Raw genomic sequence first — 25,453 nt, 5'->3', positions numbered from 1 at the left:
AAGCTCCTCTCCAGGAAAAAATGATTCCTAGAATTGTGTAGACATATAGCCGCAGAGCTTGTTTGTATCTGTGCTTAAGCTCCTCAGTAAGCGTACATTAACCTGTTCAGGACCATATGCTTATGCCCCCCTAGTGACCAGGCTATTTTTTATTAATTAGGGCTCTGCAGCTTTAAGTGCTCGCTGCATTACGTGCTCGCTGCAGCTTTAAAGAGTAACTGTCGGGCATAAAATCAAAAATCAATTCTTTATTTTTATCTGGTAAACAAGTAATAAGGCTGCTAATCAGGCAATCCAACTATTACTTTTCTTGTTGATAAATGATCATTCCCCAGTTTACATGACTCTTATTTGGTACACAAAAGAGAAGTTGCAGGGCATGCTGGGTTGTCTTTTCTTGCTTCTCTACTTCCCCTCAGAGTTAACTAATGCAGCCTGATTGGCTGAAGCCTCTTTCCCTCCTGTTTTCCCCTCCCACACCTCTGTTCCTCTCTTATTGGCCAAAATTTCTCAGGCTGAAACATTGCACTTTCTATAGTGAAGGGCGGGCAAATCAGGCAGAGGAGACTAAGGGCGGATTTTACATCACGACTGGCTTCAAAATAGCCACAGTAAATATGGAAACTGTCTAGAATAGGATTCTCTACTTTTCCTTTATGAAATTCACAGGAATCATAATAACGTGCACAGTGCATTACATATGTAGCTTCTGAGCGCGCCCAGACTCTAAGGCTGCTCCAGACATTACATCTAATTTCTGCTACTTTAAACCTCTTAATGGAAAGACTGGACCGAAATTTCAGTGGATTCTAATGTAGCACTTCTCCAGCAACACCTATAACCTTTCAGAACACCTGGATTACTTGGGATGGCAAAGATTTAAGCTGGATTGGATCTACCTTGGTATCACACACGGCTGAACACTGCACACCTTCCTTGGAATTGACCTGAGACCTTAAAGACTTTCTGCCTCTTTGTGCCAGCCCTCTCCCATCCTGTGAGTAACTTTGATCGATTATCTACAGCATCTATGCTCAATAGACTATATTTTTCTACATATATTATATATTATTTCTTCAAATTCCTAAACAAAGGACTGTGTTTTCAAATCCATGCTGTCCATCCATACATCTCTGCGTAAGGACAATTCAGTCTATACAGGCCCTTTGATCTCTGCAGGATACCAGCCACAGCTGAGAAAGTTCACACCTTGACTCTAAACAGGGCCTTTCTCAGCAGGAGCCCTGGGGAGCAGGAAAAAATGGCGCAGGGGAAAAAATGGCGCACTGATAAATGTATCATAAAACGCTATTTACCGTTTTAATGTTAATACATTAAAACGGTAAGTAGCGTTTTAAGATACATTTATCGGCGGATCGGTGCGCCGTTAGAAAAAGCAGAGGGGCTTCACTACAGCTAGTGTCTCACGTTTCCGGGAATCCTTGCTAGCGTCCAAATCCATGGCAACAGAGGAATCCGAGGCAGCCTCTGCTAGATGTTTCCCCAGTCCGCCCGGCCAATAAGGAGCACAAAGGAGGAGGGCAGAGACGTTCCACAGACACCAGTACTTAATTATTCTTTTCTAAAAAGTTCCTGCAGCTCATATAGCACAGCGCTAAGGGAACAGACTAGGAAAAAAGTTTTGCAGGTTCGAATCTGCTCTTCACTGCTTTTTTTTTTTTTTTTTAAGAACACGGCACTATTGTAATATTATTGTAACTTTTTAAAATAAAAGTGTGACTGCAGAATAAGGATAAGAGATAAAGAATTGGTGGCTGGAAACTGACCAACAATAGCGGTGATTAGTCAGAGAAGTGACTGTTCTCTGACTAATCACCGCTATTGTTGGTCAGTTTCCAGCCACCAATTCTTTATCTCTTATCCTTATTCTGCAGTCACACTTTTATTTTAAAAAGTTACAATAATATTACAATAGTGCCGTGTTCTTAAAAAAAAAAAAAAAAAGCAGTGAAGAGCAGATTCGAACCTGCAAAACTTTTATCCTAGTCTGTTCCCTTAGCGCTGTGCTATATGAGCTGCAGGAACTTTTTAGAAAATAATAATTAAGTACTGGTGTCTGTGGAACGTCTCTGCCCTCCTCCTTTGTGCTCCTTTATTGGCCGGGCGGACTGGGGAAACATCTAGCAGAGGCTGCCTCGGATTCCTCTGTTGCCATGGATTTGGACGCTAGCAAGGATTCCCGGAAACGTGAGACACTAGCTGTAGTGAAGCTCCTCTGCTTTTTCTAACGGCGCACCGATCCGCCGATAAATGTATCTTAAAATGCTACTTACCGTTTTAATGTATTAACATTAAAACGGTAAATAGCGTTTTATGATACATTTATCGGTGCGCCATTTTTTCCCCTGCGCCATTTTTTACTGCATGCGGAGCCCTGAGCTGTCTCTTGTCCATCCTAATGTGTAAACATCAATATTCAGCACAGACACTTCTCGCTGTATACCAACCAAGAAATATTTATCCAATTGACAAATGAACAATAATTCTACTTAAGTCTGGTGGAATCTTCAGAAAGACAAAGAGAGGATCGAGAGGACGTGGGAAAAGACGTTCTTCACTGCAGAACCAAAATAACTCTGTGACAAAATCTACAGAGTACACCCAGCTAACAACCCTAATAGCTCCAGCACAACCCAGCAGAGATGACAGCCACACATCTGGAGACTGTTCTGTCCTGGAGTCCTCAATCTCAGACCCTAGCTCCCAGGGTAGCCCAATCAAGACTGTCCTCTGTAACGTCAGATCGATAAACAACAAAACAGCAATCATACATGATCTAATAGAGTCTTCTGATCTGGCCTGCATGACTGAAACCTGGCTTTCTGAACCAGTTGGCCCCACCCTGGAGGCCGCCGTGCCAACAAACTATTCCGTGATATACTGCAACAGGAAAGAACGCAGGGGAGGAGGGGTTGCACTTTGCTTTAGATCAGCTTTGAAAATCAGACCACTTACTGTAGGTCCTACCAACTCGTTTGAATGCTTGGGGGTGCAACTTTCAGCTGAGAAAAACATTAACATATTGCTGATCTACCGCCCACCAGAAAAATACTCAGACTTCCTTCAGGAACTTGTAGACCTCCTATGCAACCTAACACTGGAACACCCCAGATGGATTGTTCTTGGAGATTTCAATACATGGGTGCATGAATTCTCTTCACAATTTGGAATAGAGCTACCTCGTGCCTTACATGAACTGGGCTTCCTCCAATCAATCAGTTCTGCTACTCACAGGAAAGGTCACACTCTGGACCTTATATTCCATACTGGGCTGTCAATAGCCAATGTGGAAATTAATCCTGTTGCCTGGTCAGACCATCACACTATCCACTTCTCCCTCTCAATACCAGCTGTCAAACACCAGGTCAAGAATCAAATAAAATATCGCCGCTTAAAAGGGCTAACACCTCAACATATAAAAGGGGAGAACCGAGAGCCCAATATAGTGTAGTAGGTTAAGGCAAAAATGGTATAATGATGAGTAATGTATATACTCACAAACCAGGGTTACCTCCAGGCAACCACTGTGTAGGCAGGTGAGGAGTTTAGCCTGTCCTCACTCAGGGCTAAGAAGTCGCTCTCGGTAGATGTGAAGAAAGAAAGGGGTATCCCCCTCCACCAAGGATGGATATATAATATGGTATAAGGATGAACAGAGGCGCCAAAAGTATAAAAACAGTATTTAAAACGTTAAAAGTTGCTTAGGAGGCAGTGGTGGACTTACCTCCCTCAAGCAGACACAAGAAACTGTGTATTTCAACAAAAAGTAAATTTATTGGTAGACAAGACAAGACAAATAACATTTATATTGCGCTTTTCTCCTTGCGGACTCAAAGCGCCAGAGCAGAGCAGCAGCCACTAGGGCGCGCTCTATTGGCAGTAGCAGTGTAAGGGAGACTTGCCAAAGGTCTCCTACTGAATTAGTGTTGGCTTACTGAACAGGCAGAGCCGAGATTCGAACCCTGGTCTCCTGTGTCAGAGGCAGAGCCCTTAACCATTACACCATCAGCCATCAGCTGGTACACTCCAGGGTATTGTTTACAACGCGTTTCGCAGGTCTATACCCGCTTCCTCAGGCAGCAGAGATAGGAGTACACTGGTAGGGACAGAAAGGCACGTATTTGGTATGTGGCTCAGACACAACATGATATAGAAAGATTTTTTTGATGAACATGACATACATGATAAACATGAAATCTAATTTTCCTTATTTGCATTATGTGAAAAAAAGAGTGGAGTCCATGAGGGAGTGGGAGAGAACCAATAGGTGGGAATAGGTGTGTTTAGATTAGGAGGAGTAGTGCATATAACTTGAAGTGTGGACCTGTATGGATAAGTGGGAGGAGCTTATTGGGGGGGGGGGGGTTGAGGCAGGCCGTGGGTGGTGGGAAAATGAGTGTAAGAGAGGGAATGGGTTGTATAAAAGTGTGTAAATAGGTGGTACATTGTAGGTATGTCCAATAAAAGGTGAACGGTGGGATAAAGAATGGTATGTGTGAGGGTACAAAACATAAAATAGATTTGTTGAGATGGGAGTCTAGGGAAAAGAGAACATTTAAACTTACCAGAGCAGTATCAGAGTCACAAAAACCTGCCGACTTTAATGGTTAATAGCAAATCCACCTTAAATGCTAGAAACCCTAAATTTGCAGGATATGTTAACTAGATCATTAGGAATAAGAGGAAAAGACAATTTTTCAAAAAGACCTTATAGTTTTTGAGAAAATTGATTTTAAATTTTCGAAGGAAAAAAGTATACTTTTAAATGCGGTAAATGTCACTTTTAGTAGCAAACCTCACGGTAGTGTAATTTTACATGCATCAAACGAAAGCGCAATAAATTTCCTGACGGGGTTTCCAGGGGGTCTATACGCAGCCGCAGCGCTTTGGCCAGGGATCGCTATACAGCCGCAATATGGCTGTATGAAGATCCCTGGAATTTTTTCCTATTTTCCCAATTTTTTTTGTATGTTTAGAGTGTGGGAATTTTTTTTTTTTTAAATTATGTGGGGTCCCCCCTCTTGAAACTTTTTAACCCCTTGTCCCCCATGCAGGCTGGAAAAGCCAGAATGTGGAGCTCCGACCGATTGGGACTTCACACCCTGTTATACCAGCTGCAAAAAAGGTCCCCTAATGCCGATTTTTGTTCCGGGGTATATGTTGGGGGGGGGGGGCCCCCAGGTTTATTTTGCCCTGGGGCCCCATTGTTGCTTAAAATGGCCCTGGGTGTCAGGCTACGTAAGACGCATCATTGCGTGCTTACTTCCGCACGGGGGACGGTAGCACTGCGCTACCGTCCCCCATGCGGAAATAAGCACGCAATGATGCGTCTTACGTAGCCTGACACCCAGCGCCATGGCAACCTAACGGCGCTCTTTGATGATGCGTCCTAATGGCCGCTCGCCACGCGGACGCGGCCAACGTAACATAAAGAACGCCCGCCCAGTCTTCAATCAATCACTCAATCAGGGGCGTTCCTTACCAAATATATATGGAGATTCTGTCACACTTAGGCACAAAGGCGCCAGGTGTGACTCTGATACTGCTCTGGTAAGTTTTAATGTTCTCTTTTCCCTAGACTCCCATCTCAACAAATCTATTTTATGTTTTGTACCCTCACACATACCATTCTATATCCCACCGTTCACCTTTTATTGGACATACCTACAATGTCCCACCTATTTACACACTTATATACAACCCATTCCCTCTCTTACACTCATTTTCCCACCACCCACGGCCTGCCTCAAACCCACCCAAACCCCCCGATAAGCTCCTCCCACTTATCCATACAGGTCCACACTTCAAGTTATATGCACTACTCCTCCTAATCTAAACACACCTATCCCCACCTATTGGTTCTCTCCCACTCCCTCATGGACTCCACTCTTTTCTTCACATAATGCAAATAAGGAAAATTAGATTTCATGTTTATCATGTATGTCATGTTCATCAAAAAAATCTTTCTATATCATGTTGTGTCTGAGCCACATACCAAATACGTGCCTTTCTGTCCCTACCAGTGTACTTCTATCTCTACTGCCTGAGGAAGCGGATATAGATCTGCGAAACGCGTTGTAAACAATACCCTGGAGTGTACCAATAAATTTACTTTTTGTTGAAATACACAGTTTCTTGTGTCTGCTTGAGGGAGGTAAGTCCACCACTGCCTCCTAAGCAACTTTTAACGTTTTAAATACTGTTTTTATACTTTTGGCGCCTCTGTTCATCCTTATACCATAACACCTCAACATATCCGAGATAACCTTAGCTTTGATGAATTGACTGACTCCAGCTTGGACCCTGATACTCTGGTGTTTAAATACAACAAATGTGTGTCCTCCACCTTTGAGGCCATTGCTCCTCTGCGCACCAAATATCTTACTCCACACCATCATGCACAGTGGTTTGATAACGCTATAAAAGAGCTGAAAAGACAAGGCCGGTAACTTGAGAGACTGTGGCGCAAATCTCAGTCCCCAGAAGACAAACATGCCTTAATCCTCCACTTGAAGAGCTACCAAAAGGTAATCACGGGAAAAAAATCATCCTTTCTATCACAAGAGATTGCAAATGCAGTTAACAAACCAGCCAAACTGTTCCGCACAGTGGAAAAACTCTGCAACCCTGCATGTCAAAAACTTAATATCGAGTCTTCAAAGGACCTCTGTGACCAATTTGCCCATTTCTTCACAGACAAAGTCTCCGCTATAAGGTCCGCCATCCAACTTACAGCATCTGAGCCTAATATAGCGCCGAAGACCATTAGCAGAGACAATGTAACACCTTGGTCAAACTTCAAAGAAATTGATGAAGAAGTCACATCAAGCATCCTCCTTCATGTCCGCCTAACTACCTGTGACCTGGATCCTGGCCCAACACAGTTCATGTTGAACTGCCCCGACCTTTTCGTACCGGTATTCCTAAAAATTGTTAACTGTTCCTTACAATCAGGGATATTTACTGCTTTACTGAAGGAAGCAATCATCAGGCCTCTCCTCAAAAAACCCTCCCTGGACCCAGATGCAATGACCAGCTACAGACCTGTCTCTAACCTCCCCTTTCTGGGCAAGCTAATTGAAAAAGCTGTTTACCTCCAACTAGAAGCCAAAATCCTACAAAACAACAGTTATGACCCATTCCAGTCTGGCTTCAGGAAACACCACAGCACTGAAACTGCCCTCATCCATATATGCAACCACCTGCTCATGGCAAGAGACAGAGGAGAGTGCTCGATCCTCATACTGCTAGACCTTTCTGCAGCCTTTGATACAGTTGACCATGACATCTTGATAAACAGGCTACAGGAATACTGCGGCATTGATGGCATAGTTCTTCAGTGGTTCCAATCCTTCTTGAGTGGCAGAACCCACAAAGTGTCTATGGGGCCCTTCCTGTCCACCCTGTATCACTTAAGTATGGGGTGCCCCAGGGCTCAATCCTCTCTCCCATGCTTTTCACGATTTACATGTTACCGCTGGAAAAACTAATCCAAAAACATGGCCTGACATACCACTGCTATGCAGACGACACCCAACTATATCTTTCCTTCAAGCCTGGTGTGACAGACCCAACTTTAACTATAAACGCCTGCTTACGTGAACTACAGAAATGGATGAATAGACAACCGCACATAGTGCATTACTGCATCACAGATTCCATATCCCCCAAAAGTGCATGCGTGCTCAAAAGTGCTTCACTAGTGATCTCTGCACCCCTTCACATTAGCAGCTCACCAGATTGACACCACCTCACATTCCAGGTTGGTCTAACGCTTAGCCTCAGAGCGGCCAACTCCAATAACAGTTTCCACAATGCCTTTTTCCACAGTCGGATACTCCGCGTTTAATAATTAGTTCCACATGTAAAAAATAGTATAAAAAGATACATAGCGTAAAACAGTTTTGATAAAAAGTTATGGCCTGCGCAGTTTCACTGCACTCACGTATGTAGGAGGATATCAGGCATCTCGGGCATCACAGCCCAACAGTAAGTCTCCTCTGCTAGCGGTACCGGCGTCCCGATTTTTCCGCTCCTCGTGGCAGCCTCTCTCCTCACCATCCGCGTCTCACCTAAAGCCCAGTGACGTCAGCGCTCCTGGTCACGCCCTACGCGTTTCGTCCAATAGACTCATCAGGGGCTGATGTCACTAGGGCGCCAACGTCTCTGAATGTTCGCATCCCCTCATTATGCTCCTACGTCATCAGTGGCCGTGGGATGGATGCAGTAGAACAAGCTCTGAGGGCAGACACTGACCTGAAAGTAGAGCAAATTGGGTTTATTATGGAATTACTAAAGTTTGCCCTCTTGCATAACTACTTCTGGTACGACAAAGAATATTATCTACAGTTAACTGGATGTGCCATGGGGGCAAAGTTCGCACCGTCTCTAGCCAACATCTATATGGGCAAATGGGAGCAAGAAATATTAAATAAGGAACAGGCTGTGAACATCATCAGCTGGAACAGGTTCATTGATGATCTGTTCTTTATATGGAGGGGTACAAGTGAGCAACTTAATGATTTCTGCAAAGTAGCCAATAGTCACTGGTCACCTATTAAAATAACTTTTTGCCAGGCAGTCAAACAGGTCGAATTTTTAGACCTGACGATCATCAAACAGGATGACAAACTGGTCACTAAAACCTTCTTCAGATCTACAGATAAAAATGGGTATATCCCCAAAGGCAGTTGTCACCACAGCCGGTGGCTGAAAAACATTCCTAAAGGACAGATAATGAGGATTAGGAGGAACTGTACCAATATACATGACTTCAGAGAACAAAGTCAGATCTTAATCCAGTGGTTTGTGGACAAAGGATACAACCATGCAGATCTACAGACAGTGGTAGATGAAATATCCAAAATGGAACAGTCCGATCTATTACAAAACAGACAACAACCAGCAGTCAAGAATAGAGATTTTGATCTGCTGCTTGACTATAGTCATCAATACAGAGACGTTGAGTCTATAATTATGAGACATTGGCGTATTTTACAACTGGATGGGACAATAGGGAGGGCACTCCCAAAGAAACCCGGATTCATATACCGGAAGGCACCTAATCTCAGGTCAAAGCTAGTCCCCAGTTTCCAAGATCCTCCTAAAGTGAATACGGCCAATCTTTTGGGTCAAAGGGGGGTTTTTCCCTGCCGGGACTGCAGAGAGGCACAGCCCTGCAAAGGGGACAATCTCATTGCGAGAAACACAGGTCACCACCAGCACAGGATAAGACAATGTATTACGTGCCGTACCAAAGGGGTGATATATCTTTTAAAATGCCCCTGCGGGTTAGAATATGTGGGGCGCACTACTCGATCATTACACAAAAGGATAGGGTAGCATGTGGCAAACATAATCAAAGGGTTGGCCACACATAGTGTTTCCAATCACTTTAAAACACATCATAATAGAGACCCGACTGGACTGAGATTTATGGGGGTAGAATCACATGTCAAAAGGTGGAGAGGCTCAAGTGTAGTACGGGACATCTCCCAAGCGGAAGGAAGGTGGATATTTAATATGGGATCACTGGCCCCGGGGGGGCTTAATGTAGAGTTTGATTTAAACTGTTTTATCACAAATGATGTATGAAATAAGGTCACTGAGAATCCTGTGGCTCCTTTGCTGATTAATAGTGGGGGTTTTCAAACACTTACAACATCACACTAGTTAAGGGGAGTGGGCATAGAGACCAATTAAGGGCACAGCATACGGTGGGATGGAGACACACAGCATTCTCCCTCAGTAGGCGGGTGCCACTGTAGGCACTGCAGCATGTAAACTGAGGAAGTGTCCATCATGGGGCCTGCACTGATGACCACCATCCACTAGTAAGGTGGCCTGGAGGTTCTGGCAAGGGATTGCAGCCCAAGAGTAATTAACCAATGCCTGATAAAGCACTAACCTACCATAAATAGAAAGCAGTGACCCTAGGGACAAAATTCTAAACATAAAAATGCCAATTAAAGCTTAATTTACTCCACTAATAAATCTACACCTGTAGACCCTCGAGTAGGGGCATTGGGGGCCCCTGGTGCTTGACAGGGAGGAACACTTTAGTCACCTCCAAAAAATCCCCCAAAAATCCCCCGAACTGGAGGGCAAACTGTATGGCATTGGGATGAGGGAAGGAGAAACTAACCCATTTGTCTATAGAGGGACAGAGATAAAATAATACTATAGGACCTGCTAAATTTAGCAATGAAATCCTATCATTAATTTAAAATTCACCTGGTTTTAAAATTCACCTGTTTATATCAACAGTTTCATTTTCTATATTTTATCCTTTTTATCCTTACAATTCCAATCCCAAGTCCATGTACTTATATATATATATATATACACCTTCCAAATTTCTCTACTATGTAATGCTTAGGTACGCCTAGCATTTTAATGCAGTTCTAGCTAAATGAGTGTAATTTATAAAGAAGTTAGTTAATTTGCCACAAGATGGCACTACTTCAGACCAAAATTCCCCCAGTCATCAGGGTGAGCCGGGACAATAGCGTCCCAGACGGCTACTGATGACGTAGGAGCATAATGAGGGGATGCGAACATTCAGTGCGTCCCAGGCGATTACGGAATGCGCACCAGTGTATAAGAGACGTCGGCGCTCTAGTGACATCAGCCCCTGATGAGTCCATTGGACGAAACGCGTAGGGCGTGACCAGGAACGCTGACGTCACTGGGCTTTAGGTGAGACGCGGATGGTGAGGAGAGAGGCTGCCACGAGGAGCGGAAAAATCGGGACGCCGGTACCGCTAGCAGAGGAGACTTACTGTTGGGCTGTGATGCCCGAGATGCCTGATATCCTCCTACATACGTGAGTGCAGTGAAACTGCGCAGGCCATAACTTTTTATCAAAACTGTTTTACGCGATGTATCTTTTTATACTATTTTTTACATGTGGAACTAATTATTAAACGCGGAGTATCCGACTGTGGAAAAAGGCATTGTGGAAACTGTTATTGGAGTTGGCCGCTCTAAGGCTAAGCGTTAGACCAACCTGGAATGTGAGGTGGTGTCAATCTGGTGAGCTGCTAATGTAAAGGGGTGCAGAGATCACGAGTGAAGCACTTTTGAGCACACATGCACTTTTGGGGGATATGGAATCTGTGATGCAGTAATGCACTATGTGCGGTTGTCTATTTCTGTTTAAATTGTAGAAAAGAAGAGGAGCGCTGTCACACCAATATAGACTGTATCCAAGGACCTGTGATAGCGAATACTCGATCAAAGTATCTGCTACTGACCACACCGAATTTGTACTGTGACATTTTCATCTATTGAAGTGTAGCTTTCCCGGGCAGGCACAGTTTGTGTTTATTATAGAAATGGATGAATGACAACTGGCTGAAACTAAATGCAGACAAAACTGAAGTCCTTCTGATTGGAGGGCAGAGCATGATAATAAAACAACTTAACTTGCAGTCTTCACCACTGGGAATAGGAGGCACGGATCTACGCAGCTCTAATCATGTGCGTAGCCTGGGAGTTCTAATTGATGGGGATTTAAACTTCAGAACTCAAATCTCTGCTGTGGTGAAATCATCCTATTTTCACCTGAAGAACATTGCAAAAATCAAGCACCTCATACCCCCAGAAGATCTGCCAACCTTAGTCCACGCCTTCATCACATCCCGACTGGACTACTGCAATGCTATCTACACTGGCCTTCCAAAAAAGGTCTTGTACCGCCTACAGCTGATACAGAATACTGCTGCCAGACTGCTAACCAACCAACCCCGTCACTGCCACATAACGCCAGTCCTGCACTCCCTTCACTGGCTACCTATAGAATGGAGGGTCCTATTCAAGATCGGCCTACTGACATTTAAATCCCTGAATAATCTAGGCCCTGGATACATGAAAGATATGTTGCAGCTGCGTAGCAATCCCCGCATTCTCAGATCAACAGGTTCTAATAATCTAGTCATACCCAGAGTCCACTTGGAAACTTTTGGTCCCAGAGCCTTCTGTCATGCTGCCCCTACGTTTTGGAACTCCTTACCTCAACAGATCAGGACAGCTCCATCCATGGACGTGTTGAAATCTAGACTGAAAACCCGCCTGTTCAGTTTGGCATTTGCAGAAATATAACTTTTGTTGTGTGAATACTTCATCCTACTAATTACTGAATCTGAGAGAGCCTAAGCGCTTTGAGTCCTATGGGAGAAAAGCGCTATAGAAATGTTATTGTATTGTATATTGTATATGTTATGTAAGTAGAGCAAGTATTTATCTACTTATATATTTGTTTTTTTCCCTGAGATATTATGGCTGAAAGCTCCTCTTTAAGTGCTTGCTGCAGAGTCGTACAAGTCAGCAAACAAGTGATCCCACCCACTCCCCCCCCCCTTTTCTGACCACCAACAGCCCACCAACAGAGATTTCTGTTGATGGGCTCTAATCTCTGCAGGCATGTTTGTTTATTTGTTTATTTATTTGTTTAAGTTTCCCTATTCTTGTATTTTTTCTTTTTCTCCCTCCCTCCCTTCCCCCCGCCAGCTAATTATTCCTGTGCCTCCCCAGGGGACAGTCGAGTGTCACAGCTGTCCCCAGTACATCGCTGACGTAGATCACAGCACTGTACAATGTAAATAGACAGCGTATTTACCATCTAACAGTCTCCTAGCGGCAATCACTCAAGTGGGGAGCCAATGCGCGCGCAATCCCCTGCAATCTCCGCCCCCAGGACTTTATGTCACTTAGGGCTTGATTCACAAAGTGGTGCTAACTGTTAGCACGCCTTTATGCGCGCAAAACTTTACGCGCACACCGCACAGGGCGCTCCACGCGAAGTGCCCATTAAAGCCTATGGGACTTAGCGCGCATAGGACTTTGCGCATGCAAAGTTAGCGCGCGATCTGATTGAGAAATCCGGTGCTAACCTACTTAGCACCCTGGTTAGCACGTCTAAAGACTTTAGACGTGCTAAGTAGAGATGGGCCGAATGGTTCGCCGGCGAACGGTTCCAGGCGAACTTCGGTGGTTCGCGTTCGCCTGGACCAGGCAAACTTTTGCGGAAGTTCGATTCGGCCCATAATGCCCTATGAGGGTCAACTTTGACCCTCTGCATCACAGTCAGCAGGCACATTGCAGCCATTCAGGCTACACTAAGCCCTGGAGCCACACCCCCCCTTATATAAGTCAGGTTTGCCGGCCATTACACTCACTCGTGTCCCTGCTAGAGACAGACTAGGGACAGCTGCTGCAGACTTGTTCTCCTAGGGAAAGATTAGTTAGGCTCTTGGCTTGCTCCTGGCTGATTGTTATTGCTAAAATAGCACCCCTCAACAGCTCTTTTGAGAGCTAATGTTTTCCAGATGTGTTTTTTTTTGTGTGTGTTGCTCACTGACATTATACAGCCCTATCTGTTGCAGCTGGACCTTGGTAATTGTTATTACTGTGCCAGCCAGGCCCTGCCTAACTATCTATACTGGGACACCTACCTATGCCTACCTAACTACTGGGGCACCTACTTACCTATATGGGGACACCTACCTACCTACCTATGCCTACCTACCTATACTGGGTCTCCTACCTATGCCTAGCTAACTACTGAGGCACCTACCTATGCCTACCTACCTATACTGGGACTCCTACCTATGCCTACCTATCTATACTGGGACTACTACCTATGCCTACCTACATACAAGAAGATAATAAGGTCGTTGCTTCATTGTGGACAGAGCAAATTTGATCAGCTTGAAAGTCACTGTTGTTCTATCATTGAGCTACCACAGCCCGGCGACCATATGGGCTGGAAAACTGCCACAGCCTGCACTCTGGCCATGTTGCGCATCAGTCCAGCACGACCGTCAGTACGCAAACAGCTGTTTGCGGTGCGTTACACAGTGAGTTTGGTGTGTCAGTGTGAAGCAGAACTCTAATTACACTCCCTGATTGATGTATACACATGCAAGATGTTTGAAAGCACTTTAGGCCTGCAATTTAGCATTCAATGTGATTTCTGCCCTTAAAACGCTGCTTTGCGTCACATCCAGATTTTTCCCCGGGACTTTGGGCATGTATCCCACTCCGCCATGCCCCCCTCCAGGTGTTAGACCCTTTGAAACATCTTTTCCATCACTTTTGTGGCCAGCATAATTTTTTCTATTTTTCAACGTTCACATCCCCATTGAAGTCTATTGCGGTTCGCAAACTTTTCCGCGAAACGAACCTTCCGCGATGGTTCGCGAACGGGGTTCGCGAAGCTAAAATCGGAGGTTTGGCCCATCTCTAGTGCTAAGTAGGTGAACACCGCATTGTGAATCAAGCCTTTAGTGTTAGGTGGTCCTGGGGGAGCCGACGCGTTCACGCCAATTGGCATGAGGCGGACGGCAACAGGTTAAATAAAGGTGCGGGGAAATAAGGACACACAGTAGCTTGTTAGTAAAATATTGTTCTGAAATACCAATATTTTACTATAAAAACGTAAAATATCAATATTAAATAGCGATATTTTACTATGACCCTACTCGCACATAGAACCCCCCTTGACTACCCCACTAACCTGCACACACTACCTGCCTAATACTAAACCCCCACAAGCTTCTTACCTAATCCCTAAAACTAACCCGTACAAAGTACTTAACACACGTGCAAAATAAAAAAACGTTAAATATCGGGAGCAGCCTCATCTCATACCACAGTGCCCACCGCTCATCACAGTGATCGCTCCTCCGTACTGCTACTGAGGCCATACATGTTCCCTGTAGAAGAGGCACCCCACTGAAGCATAGCCAATGGCTGGACCCTGCTCAAAGATCCCCGAGGCTCCTGCATCAGCTGCGGGAGACGCCAGCCTCCATTCCCGCTGCAGTGGACTTGGTCTGGACTGTCCCGATCTGCCGATCACCAGCGTCCCTACTCAGCCAGCTTTTCCCGCGGCTCCTGCACGAGAATAGGGGCCACTCACGTGGTTGCCGACATCCACCAGAAGAGGAGGTCCCGGACGCCACAGCCATCTAAGAGAAAGTCCTGCTGCTCGGCCGTCCACGCAGCTCGTGCCTCAGCTTTGCGAGTGTCCCGGCCCCACCACTGCAGTGGCCCTCCTCGGCATCTGCTCTCCAGGTTCACTTCTCCCATGCTGCTCCCAGCTCCTGTCATAACCAGGTGAAAGTCCCAAGCTTTGATACAAAGTTATTAGGCGCCACAAAATAGCGGCTTTTGGGCATCCACAATGCCTAATATATATAGCGGGTGTTGTACCTGATATATATTGGGCGCCCAAATTTCCTCTCTAGCGCTCAAAAGCCGCTATTTTGGTTAGGTGCCTACGGCGACACCCATTTAGTCCATTTGCTGCATGTGCCCTTTTTTCCTGCTACGCCTCAATAAATTGAATACATTACATATACAACACTGAATCAGGAATCTAAATCCTGGCCACTTCCTGCACCACAGACTGTCAGTGCCTTAGGCTACACTCATCTCAGAGAAATTTAGTCGATGCTACCCCTTGTAGTCCAAACAGTGGCATGAGGGCAGTTTCTAGGCTTTAGAGCTCCCAGGAGGAGGGTGTATAAACTGCAAACCCCCCCATTTGGACACACTATTTTCATTCAGTTTTAGGTAGCCCTTAATATAGCTAACCAGAGGTGGCCCAGAGTATTAAAGAGACTCTGTAACATGAAAAAGATCCCCTGGGGGGTACTCACCTCGGGTGGGGGAAGCCACCGGATCCTAATGAGGCTTCCCACGCCGTCCTCTGTCCCACGGGGGTCTCGCTGCAGCCCTCTGAACAGCCGGCGACAGGCCCAACTGTAATTTCAATATTTACCTTTGCTGGCTCCAGCGGGGGCGCTGTGGCTGCTTTCCTCTCCGAACTACACGGAAATACCCGATCTCAGTCGGGTCCGCTCTACTGCGCAGGCGCCGGAAACTTGCGCCTGCACAGTAGAGCAGACCCGACGGCGATCGGGTATTTCCGTGTAGTTCGGAGCCGACAGCCGTTAGAGCGCCTGCGCAGGAGCCAGGAAGGTAAATATTACGTCACGGCTGCACGGAGGGCTGCAGCGAGACCCCCGTGGGACAGAGGACGGCGTGGGAAGCCTCATTAGGATCCGGAGGCTTCCCCCACCCGAGGTGAATACCCCCCAGGGGATTTTTTGAGGTTACAGATCCTCTTTAAGCCACAGGTAGCCAGAGTGTCCCCCGCTTAGGTAGCAAAAGAGCTGTCCCCCCCTGCACAGACTAGCTAAGGAGATCCCCATTTAGGTAGCCAGAAAGCCCCCCATTTAGGTAGGTAGAGAGTCCCCCCTCAATGTTGGGTGCCAGAGAGACCCCATTTAGGTAGCAGTGCCCTCTATGATGACATCACAGGAGGTGCAGCTACCATGATACGGGACACCAAAGACCAGGAAGTACATGCGGCACCTGTGAATCCCAGCAAGGTGAGCTATTTTAATGCTTCCACTGCACGCTCTGCATCCCCCCCAAACACACACACACACCGTGCACCCCCCCCCCCCCCCCCATCTCTGAACTCCAGGGGATGTTCAACCCATGAGTGGCATGATGCAATCAAAGAAGCAACAGAAGCTACACTCACACACAGCCTGAAACTGACTGCATGTATTGTGCTACTAATCATGTAAGCAATATTTTAGGACAGATTTTGTATCTACACAAGTGTCATTTCACACAAAAAGCAGTGGTATAGCAATAGGGGAGGCAGAGGTTGCAATCACACTTGGGCCAGAGGGGCCATGAGGGGCCCTCCTTCAACCATTGTATTAGCTCTTTATTGGTCCTGCGCTGATATATATGCGTTGAATGGTAGTAGTCGTTAACAAACTGTTCCCCATTCCGTTCTTGCACCTCTGACACTGTGGCTGTCCGTGGAAGGTTTTGGTGCACCGCGCCATTATGTATAGAGTGTTTGGAGGCCAAATGTAAAACTTGCACCGGGGCCCAAAGCTCCTTAGGTACGCCTCTGACGAAAAAGGTAACATTTTATATCTCTAATCGATTAGCATATTTTAGATTTGTCTCTGAGGATGGGCTTTAGAAAGAAATACATTCCCTAATGTGTCATGGTCACTCACCTGTCTAGACATGGCGGCTGGCACACAAGGATGTCGGTAGACAGCCTGGCACACTTCACTTGGTCTCTTGCCGGCGGCTTGGCATTGGTGCATGTGCTTTGCGCATTGCAGTGGGAACGATGATGCTGTTGCCGTTGCAGTGTCACAATGCGCACATAACGGTTGTCTGTTATGTGCATGTTCTATTGCGCATGTGTATGGATGTATGCGTGATTGCGTGCTGGCTTTTACGTCATGGTGTAGGTTTGTGCCCGTCATTGGGTGCTGATGTACGCATGTGTGCGCGTGATGCGTTACGAAGTTCGTGCCAAACGGCCTATTTAAGTCTTGAAAGTGCCATACTGCCATACTGTAGTAATGCAGCTGTGAGAGTGTGTGTCTCCCATGACTTGATCTTGTGTCTGCCTGATTCCTGTTTCCTGTTACCTGATGCTGATCCTGGCCTGTCTGACTGCCCGCTCTGGTTTTGACTTCTGCTCTGTACGACTACCCGCTCTGTTACTGACCTCTTGCCTGAGGATCTGAACCATTGCCGATTCCTGCCTGCCTATCTACTTATCTGATTACTGAGTCTCTGCTGGTCTCCAGATCCATTGGTTGGCTGAGTCCCTGCAGTACCAGATTCAGCCTGTGGGAGCGCTTCAGTTCCTTCTCGGTCACGCGCTCAGGTATCAAGCCATCAGTCCTGCTAGCGCTCCCACCCTTTGTTCACTGGCTACCCCTGCCCTGTACCCATTCCAGGGCATCCAGTTAATAAGTCGCAGGGGTTGCTGTCCTCAGCACATCGGCCTCCTCCATCAAAGGTATGTGATAATGTGTCTTGTTGGATAATAGAAGGCTACTATTAGAGTACAATATGTGTTTGTTGAAAGGGTTTGTTTTCTCACGGATTAGTTTTGATGCTTCAGGCATGAATTAATAATGAAGCAAAAACGATATGTGTAAATGAAAATGTAAATGTATTGCAGCTTTTTGAGAGATATGGAGAAGTCTTTACTGTGCACTTTGGATCCCAGAAGGTTGTGATTCTTGCCGGGTACAATGCAGTGAAGGATGCCCTTGTGAACCAAGCTGACGATTTTTCAGAAAGACCAGATTCACCACTTTTCAGAATATTTGGTAACGGAAAAGGTAAATTTAAATTTAACTCTGTTTAAGGCTTGTGATGTGGTATGTTAGGGCTGGAACCCTTCAGAACATTTTTTTGAGCGTTTACGGATTGCTTTCAATCGCGAATGATTTTCCTAAACACTCTGCCAGTGTAATGGATAGGACAGATTCCACTAGAGCGATTGCGATTAGGCAAGTCGCAATCGCAGGACATGCAGCATTTTGGGAGTGTGTCCAGTCTAATGTATTGAATAGGAACAGGGAGATCGCTCCTAAAAAAGCTAGCAAAGCGCTACCACAAATCCCAAGCGATTGTGATAGCGATTTGCACTTTGTAGCAGGTTCCTGGCCTTAAAGACCATTTCCAGGAACGGTTTTGTTTTGGTTTTAAATTTTAAAGTGTGAAAAGAGCCTAGAAACATTTTACTTTTTTTTTATTGTTGTCTTTGTCCCCACTGAACAGATTTTTCCTCAGATAAACTGAAAAACTGTTAACCAGAAAACTGGTAGTCCTGGGCACAGGAAAGGAGGGAAAGCAGTAAAGTATTAAGGAAGTATGGGGGGGGGGGGGGGCAGAACAGCCTCTGACTTACTTCTGATTGTCCAGGATGGGTGCCATATACTGCAAGTATGCTGTGCCAACCTGCTTATGTGCTATAAACAACAGATGCCACCTGTGCCACTGACTGTTGATAAGCCATGCCTGCGTGCATGAAAAGAGGGCGCTGTGAAAAAAGGGCCCGAGTTGATAACGAAATGGCGCCAGTTATTAATGAAATCTGTTAGGCAGGGAACACACTTGACTGTTTTCGTGCGCGTTTTCTGCACAGAAAAACTGAGAACTCATGTTAATCAATGGGCTAGTACACACTTAATATGTTGTTCGCACGCAGAAAAAAAACTGACATTCTGCATCCTGATTCTGCCCATTTTGTCAGTTTTCTCTATCAACTACATCAGCTGCTGTGAAAAAACGTGCGCGTTTTCCTTTGTAGAAACACACTTGGTGTGCAGAAAAAGTATGCAGGAAAACGCGTGCAGAAAACTGAAAGACAAGTGTGTTCCCTGCCTCAACAATAAACATCGTTGTTGTTAACCCTACCCTCACACAGAACCATCCCCTGGTGGTGCCTAAAACTAACCACTCTCCTGGTGGCATCTAACCCTAACCACCCCCCCCCTGGTGGTACCTAACCCTAACCACCCCCCGGTGGTACCTAACCCTAACCACCCCCCTAGTGGGGCCTAACCCTAAATCCCCCCCCCCCCCCGTGTTGCCTAAAACTAACAGCCGCCCAGGTGGTGCCTAATCCTAACCACTCCCCCTGGTGGTGCCTAACCCTAACCACTCCCTCTGCAGAAACACCCTTTTACACATAGTAACAATAATATCTTTGATAACATCAAATTTGTATATATAAACAAAATACTATGACAAAAACTATAACATTGCAAGCTTCTAAAACGATAACTACTTAAAAACTATAATGTTCTAATGTTGTTAAAGATATTTATCACGGTGCCCTTTTTTCTGCTTTTTTTGCCGTATTAACGATAATTGCATTAAAGTCTACGGCGACGCCCTTTTCATCCACCCTTAGCCGGCGCCCTTTTTTCCTGCTACTCCATGCCTGCCTACTTGGCCTCCACACCTCCATTTGTTTCCTGCCTGCATGCCGTTGTACATTAGAGGGGTATTAAACTCAAGCTAAAAGTTATATCAAAATGAAAAAAAAGTGCCCTTAACCTCCTTGGCAGTATAATTCTATCTGGATGTTATTGTCTAAAAGCAGTGTAATTGTATTATGCTATAAGGTCCTAAAATATAGAAAAAAAATTCACACACCAGAAGTATCCCCCAGTTCAGTCAGCCGACCTACAGAACTCACCTCTCCAGTATCAAGACCAGCGCAGCATTTCTTCCTCCTGTCTTCCAGGCGGCACTCTATCTCTTTGGTGAGATCACCCTCTGTCTTCATGTGACAGATAGCGATTTCACCCAAAAGATGGGGAGCTTTGGAGGACCTGAAATAGATGGGCTGTGACTGTCCAGATCCAAGGGAGGTGAGCTCTGGATGCCGTACTGCTGATCCTGCCCAGCAGTCACCCCAACCCAGGCTCGGCTTTGCCGATAATAGCCGGTTTTCTTCACCCTCAGCCTCACAAGAAAGAACAGGTTGGCACCATGTCGATATCTTCAAGCTCTTTTATGGCTTATTAAAAACAGCTGCAGTGACAGATTGCGGTTTTAAAACAGTGGGCAATAAAAGAGCTTGAAGACATCAAGGTGGTGCCGATCTGTACTTTCCTGTGCACTTTATGTACCCCTTGAGACACGGGGGTTGAGGTCCTGGCACACCGTTTAATCTTTGTTGGAGCTCTTCTGGTCCTTTACAACTGTCTATTAATCGAGAACACTGTAAGAGAGGTTAAAATATACATATAATTCATTTTACACTGTAAGGCCTCGTTCACATCTAAAATCGAAATTGCTGACGCCAGCAATTTTCGATTTTGTGGATGATTTTTTTTTCTCCTCCTGGTGCTCGGGTTGGTGCTGCGGTTTTTGTAAACTGCTTTTAATAAGCACTTTTGCAGAGCGATTGCGTTTTTTCCCTCCCTGCCGCAAGTCAGAAAGTGAACTCTTTGACCCGGAAAAGAATAAATACAATGTATTTATTCTTAAAAACGCGAACGCCATCGCTGCACAAAGCGATTTTGTGAGCGTTTTTCCTATACCTTCCATTGAGGCAAAATCACCTCAAAAATGGTACAGGCGCTTTGCTGAGTGGATCAGAAACAAACCGCACAGATGTAAAATCTCTCATAGGGAATCATTGCACAAGTGTTCTGAGGGAGATTTTGAAAATCACCTGTGCTTGAAAAAAGGGCAAAAAACGCCATTAGTGTGAACGAGCCCTAAAGTATGACACAGGAGACCTGGGTTTGAACCTTGGGTCTTCCTGTTCAGTAAGCCAGCACCTATTCAGTAGGAGACCTTGGGCAAGACTCTTAACACTGTTACTGCCTATAGAGTGCATCCTAGTTGCTGCACCTCTGGCGCTTTGAGTCCGCCAGGAGAAAGGCGCGATATACATGTTCTGTGTCTTGTATCTTACATTTAACTCTTTGATTTTCACTCCTTAACTCCTTTATAATCCCTATGGAGAGAAATGAGTCGCTGTGCATTCTGGGGCAGTTTTTCTTTCTATCCCTGCTGCCCATGTCCAAGAGGTGCCAAAGACTTCCAAGGCCTTCTCCCTGAGTTTTAATATTGATCTGTAGCTCTGTCCATCTCTAGCATTAATCAGGCAAATGTTCTGCGTGCTAGAAGAGATGGAGACAGCTGCAGATTATAAATTAAAACTGACGGAGGAAGCCTCGGAAGTCAACATCTATCGGGCTGCAGGGGTAGAAAAAGAAAACCTCCAGAAGGCACAGCGGCTCATTCTTGTCATAGGTATGTAAAGGGTTTGAGAATCAAAGAGCTAGACGAAAGGCTGGAATTATGTTTTTTTTTTTACATTGTAAAACATGTATATTTCAAAGGGCGCTTTTTTTTTATTTTTTTTTTGTTTTGAGTTTCATCTCACTTTAAGTTTGTCTCTTCCCATCCTTGTGAAGACAAATTGGTTGAGTTGCACTTTGGTGGGGACAGGCATGAAAGTCATACTGTAATACAAATATAATTTGCTTTCCAAGAACAGCTCTTTCTTAGGATAACTTGATAAAGACAATTTTTACATTCACAACCACGTATGGCACTGTATTCCTTCCCCCACCTCTCCTGACTCCCCCAGTGACTGCTGGTTTGCAGGTATTGAGGCTTACTGTACTGTAATTTATGTTTTACACATATGCAATTCACTTTTTCTCCTGTGTTTTCTCCTAGGTGATATTTTCATAGCGTACCCTAAAATGCCTATTAAACCACCAGAAAGCAAGAAAATACTCTGAATAATTTGATAGTACCTTTTCACCAACTTTTGGGTACTTTTTCAATTGTAAAATGCTGAAAAATTATTTTGAATAGAAGCTGAAAATTATCTACAAGGAGATAACTCAAGAGAAATTCAATTGCATATGAGCCATTATCTTTTTTTATACTTGATCTTTTTTCGGGGCCACTCACTGCAAACTGTGACAGCATCTGGGCGCTGCATGTTAAGCATCTGTTTTTGGCATCATTACTAGTGGCGTATCTAAGGAGCTGGGGGCCCCGATGCAAGATTTACAATGGGGCCCCCAAGCACTCTATACATAACAATTGATGTGGCGCACCAAAACCTGCCAAGGGCAACCACAGTGTCAGAGGTGCAAGAAGGGGATGGGGAACAGTTTGTTAATGATTACCACTATTCAATGTATCTATAGAAGTGATTATTATGAGCACAGGACCAATAGAGAGCTAATACTGTAGTTGAGGCAGGGCCCTTCGGGGCCCCTCTGGCCCAAGGGCCCCAATGCAGTCGCAACCTCTGCAACCCCTATTGCTACGCCCCTGCTGCTTACAACTTATCTTATCGTGGTTTGCTGAAAAGGTATTTGCTGGAACTCATCTATACATATGCAACCCGTGTCAGCAGGTCAGGCACGTGCAGAGGGGGGCTTTGGGTGTGCAGACAGCCCCCCCTTGTTAAAATTCTCAATAAAAGGCAGTGCAGATGTAGCCCCTCCCTGACCGTGATAAGCCCTGCCCATCCGTGGGAAGCTCCATCCCCGCCAGGGACACTTTGAAGTGAAGAGGCTCCAGATATGAATCCAATATGTGGCCATTAGGGATGCTCATTCGGATTTCGCGGAATTGAAATCCGAATTTCCAATCAGAACTCGTAAAACGGAGCTTGGAAATCGGATTTCTGCCGAAGTACTGCATTACTGCAATTCGGTAATTTTAGCCCAATCACAAAACTCGGAAGCACTGGACCAATCAGAGAATGCAGAAACAACTCGGAAGTATTTGGCCAAACAGAGAATGCAAAAAATGACAAAAAAACACTACTCGGAAATCCGAACTCTGAAATCGGATTTGTGCAGAAATGCTGCATTACCACAACTAGGTAATTTTAGCCCAATCACAGAACTCTGAAACAATGGACCAATCAGGGAATGCAGAGTCAACTCAGAAGTATTTGGCCAATCAGAGAATGCAAAAAATGACCAAAAACGACACTACTTGGAAATTGGAAATGTGAACACGGAAATCGGAAAACGGTTGGAAATCGTGAAATCAGAAATCGGCATTGGCGGAAATCGGAATTTCTGCGGAATCAGAAATTTACATTTCCGACCATCCCTAGTGGCCATTCCATCAGCTGTGTGGGAGCAAGTAAGATGGTGTCTCCCTAACAGCTGCACCCACTGTGACCTCTCCCTCCCATCTGCCAGAAGCCACAGTGATCTTTCCCTCCCCCAGCGGCACCCATCTTGTTCCCAGCAGTACCCACAGGGACATCCCATCCCAAAAGCAGCACCTACAGTGGCCTCTCCCAAAACCTAGCATCCACAGTGACTTCTCCTGCCCCCAGCCACCACACTGACCTTTACCTCCCCCAACACTCACAGTGACCTCTCCCTACCCCAGCACCTACAGTGACCTCTCCCTCCCCCAGCACCCACAGTGACCTCTCCGTCCCCCAGCCACCACACTGACCTCTCATTCCTCCAGCAGCACCCCCACTGGCCTCTACCTCCCCCAGCACCTTCAGTAACCCCCCCCCCCCCAGCACCCACATTGACTTACCCTTCATCCAGCACCCTCATTGATCTCCAACTCCCCCAGCTCCCACAGTGACCTAATGAGACTTGATACCCACCCATATAGCCAGAACCCACATGACACCCTGTGCTGGCACCCAGAACCCACATGGCACCCAGCATCTGCATTTATCACCAACATGACAACCAAAACCCTACCAGCCAGCACCCACCACCCACATGGCACCATATACTTACTCCAAGTACCCACTTGGTACCCACTATTTGCACCTAGGACCCTCATGACACCCTATACACCCAATAATCAACACCAAGATAGCACCCAGTACTCACACGGCACCAAGTTCCAATGCCATTATGTTCACCTGGTACCCTTTCAGCAGGTGCTCGTCAGCCAATCAGGATGCACTATCATACACCCTTTACCTGCCATACCACATCTAGCAGCCATTAGCATTCAGGTGGGAGGCTTCAGTTGGACGCCATCGTAAGCTGACGAGCACCTGCTGACCCCTTAAATGTAGCTGCATGCATGTACTGCTGTGTTCTATTGCTTGTGTGTGTTGAATTTAGCATTCAGTATGGAGGCAGTGTTGGTGGGTTTTCTGGATGTGAGAGGTCCAGAGCCTGGGTGTGAGAGGTCCAGGCCCACCTGTACTCCCCTCCAGGTATCGCATGTTGGCCTTGGGGCCCCGGCCAGTGAGAGAGGTCCAGGGCCCCTGGTCATCGTGCGAACCAATCATGTGTTTTTAAACGTTTTCTTTCAGCTCTAGGACATGGTGGACAGGTGAACGGTTAGGGAGGGACCCCTGTGGGAGGGATGCCTGCACGGGGCGGTCCTGCTTGCCACGCAATCTTGCGATGGCGTCCAACTGAAGCCTCCCACCTGAATGCTAATGGCTGCTAGATGTGGTATGGCAGGTAAAGGGTGTATGATAGAGCATCCTGATTGGCTGACGAGCACCTGCTGACCACTTAAATGTAGCTGGATACATGTACTGCTGTGTTCTATTGCTTGTGTGTGTTGGTTCCACGGCAGCCATACAAAAAATTGTGAGTAGCAGGAGTTGTCGTAGGCCATGGGACCTACTGGTTCCACGGCAGCCATACAAAAAATTGTGAGTAGCAGGAGTTGTCGTAGGCCATGGGACCTACTGGTTCCACGGCAGCCATACAAAAAATTGTGAGAAGCAGGAGTTGTCATAGGCCATGGGACCTACTGGTTCCATGGCAGCCATTACAAAAAATTGTAAGTAGCAGGAGTTGTCGTAGGCCAATTATTGTAGTCAGTATAGTAGGCATCTTATAAATCAGTGAGAGGGGCCTTGTATTTGTCACTGATTCATGACTCGTTCATTTTTATGAAGGTTAGCATGTCCACATTGTCTGTGGACAGACGGGTCCGTTGGTCGGTGACCACCCCACCTGCAGCGCTAAATACTCGCTCAGAAAGAACACTGGCGGCGGGGCATGCAAGGACCTCCAGTGCATACTGAGCGAGTTCAGGCCAGGCATCCAGTTGTTTGGCCCAATACTCCATGGGGTCATCG

The 25,453-nt window shown here is 45.9% G+C and overlaps 1 protein-coding gene across 1 annotated transcript in view; it reads left to right on the top strand.

Moving 5' to 3' along the window:
* The window catches only part of LOC137525631 (cytochrome P450 2K4-like), a 112,117-nt gene that overhangs the window by 2,581 nt on the left and 84,083 nt on the right, over nt 1-25,453 (top strand). Inside the window, exon 2 of the mRNA XM_068246781.1 lies at nt 18,044-18,206. Coding sequence (XP_068102882.1) covers nt 18,044-18,206 — 163 coding nt within the window. The remainder of the gene's footprint in view (nt 1-18,043; nt 18,207-25,453) is intronic.

The sequence above is a fragment of the Hyperolius riggenbachi genome, chromosome 7 (genome assembly GCF_040937935.1).
Source record: "Hyperolius riggenbachi isolate aHypRig1 chromosome 7, aHypRig1.pri, whole genome shotgun sequence".
Taxonomy (NCBI): Eukaryota; Metazoa; Chordata; class Amphibia; order Anura; family Hyperoliidae; genus Hyperolius; species Hyperolius riggenbachi.
Note: the sequence above shows the minus strand (reverse complement) of the source record. Positions and strands in the feature narration are given on the sequence as shown.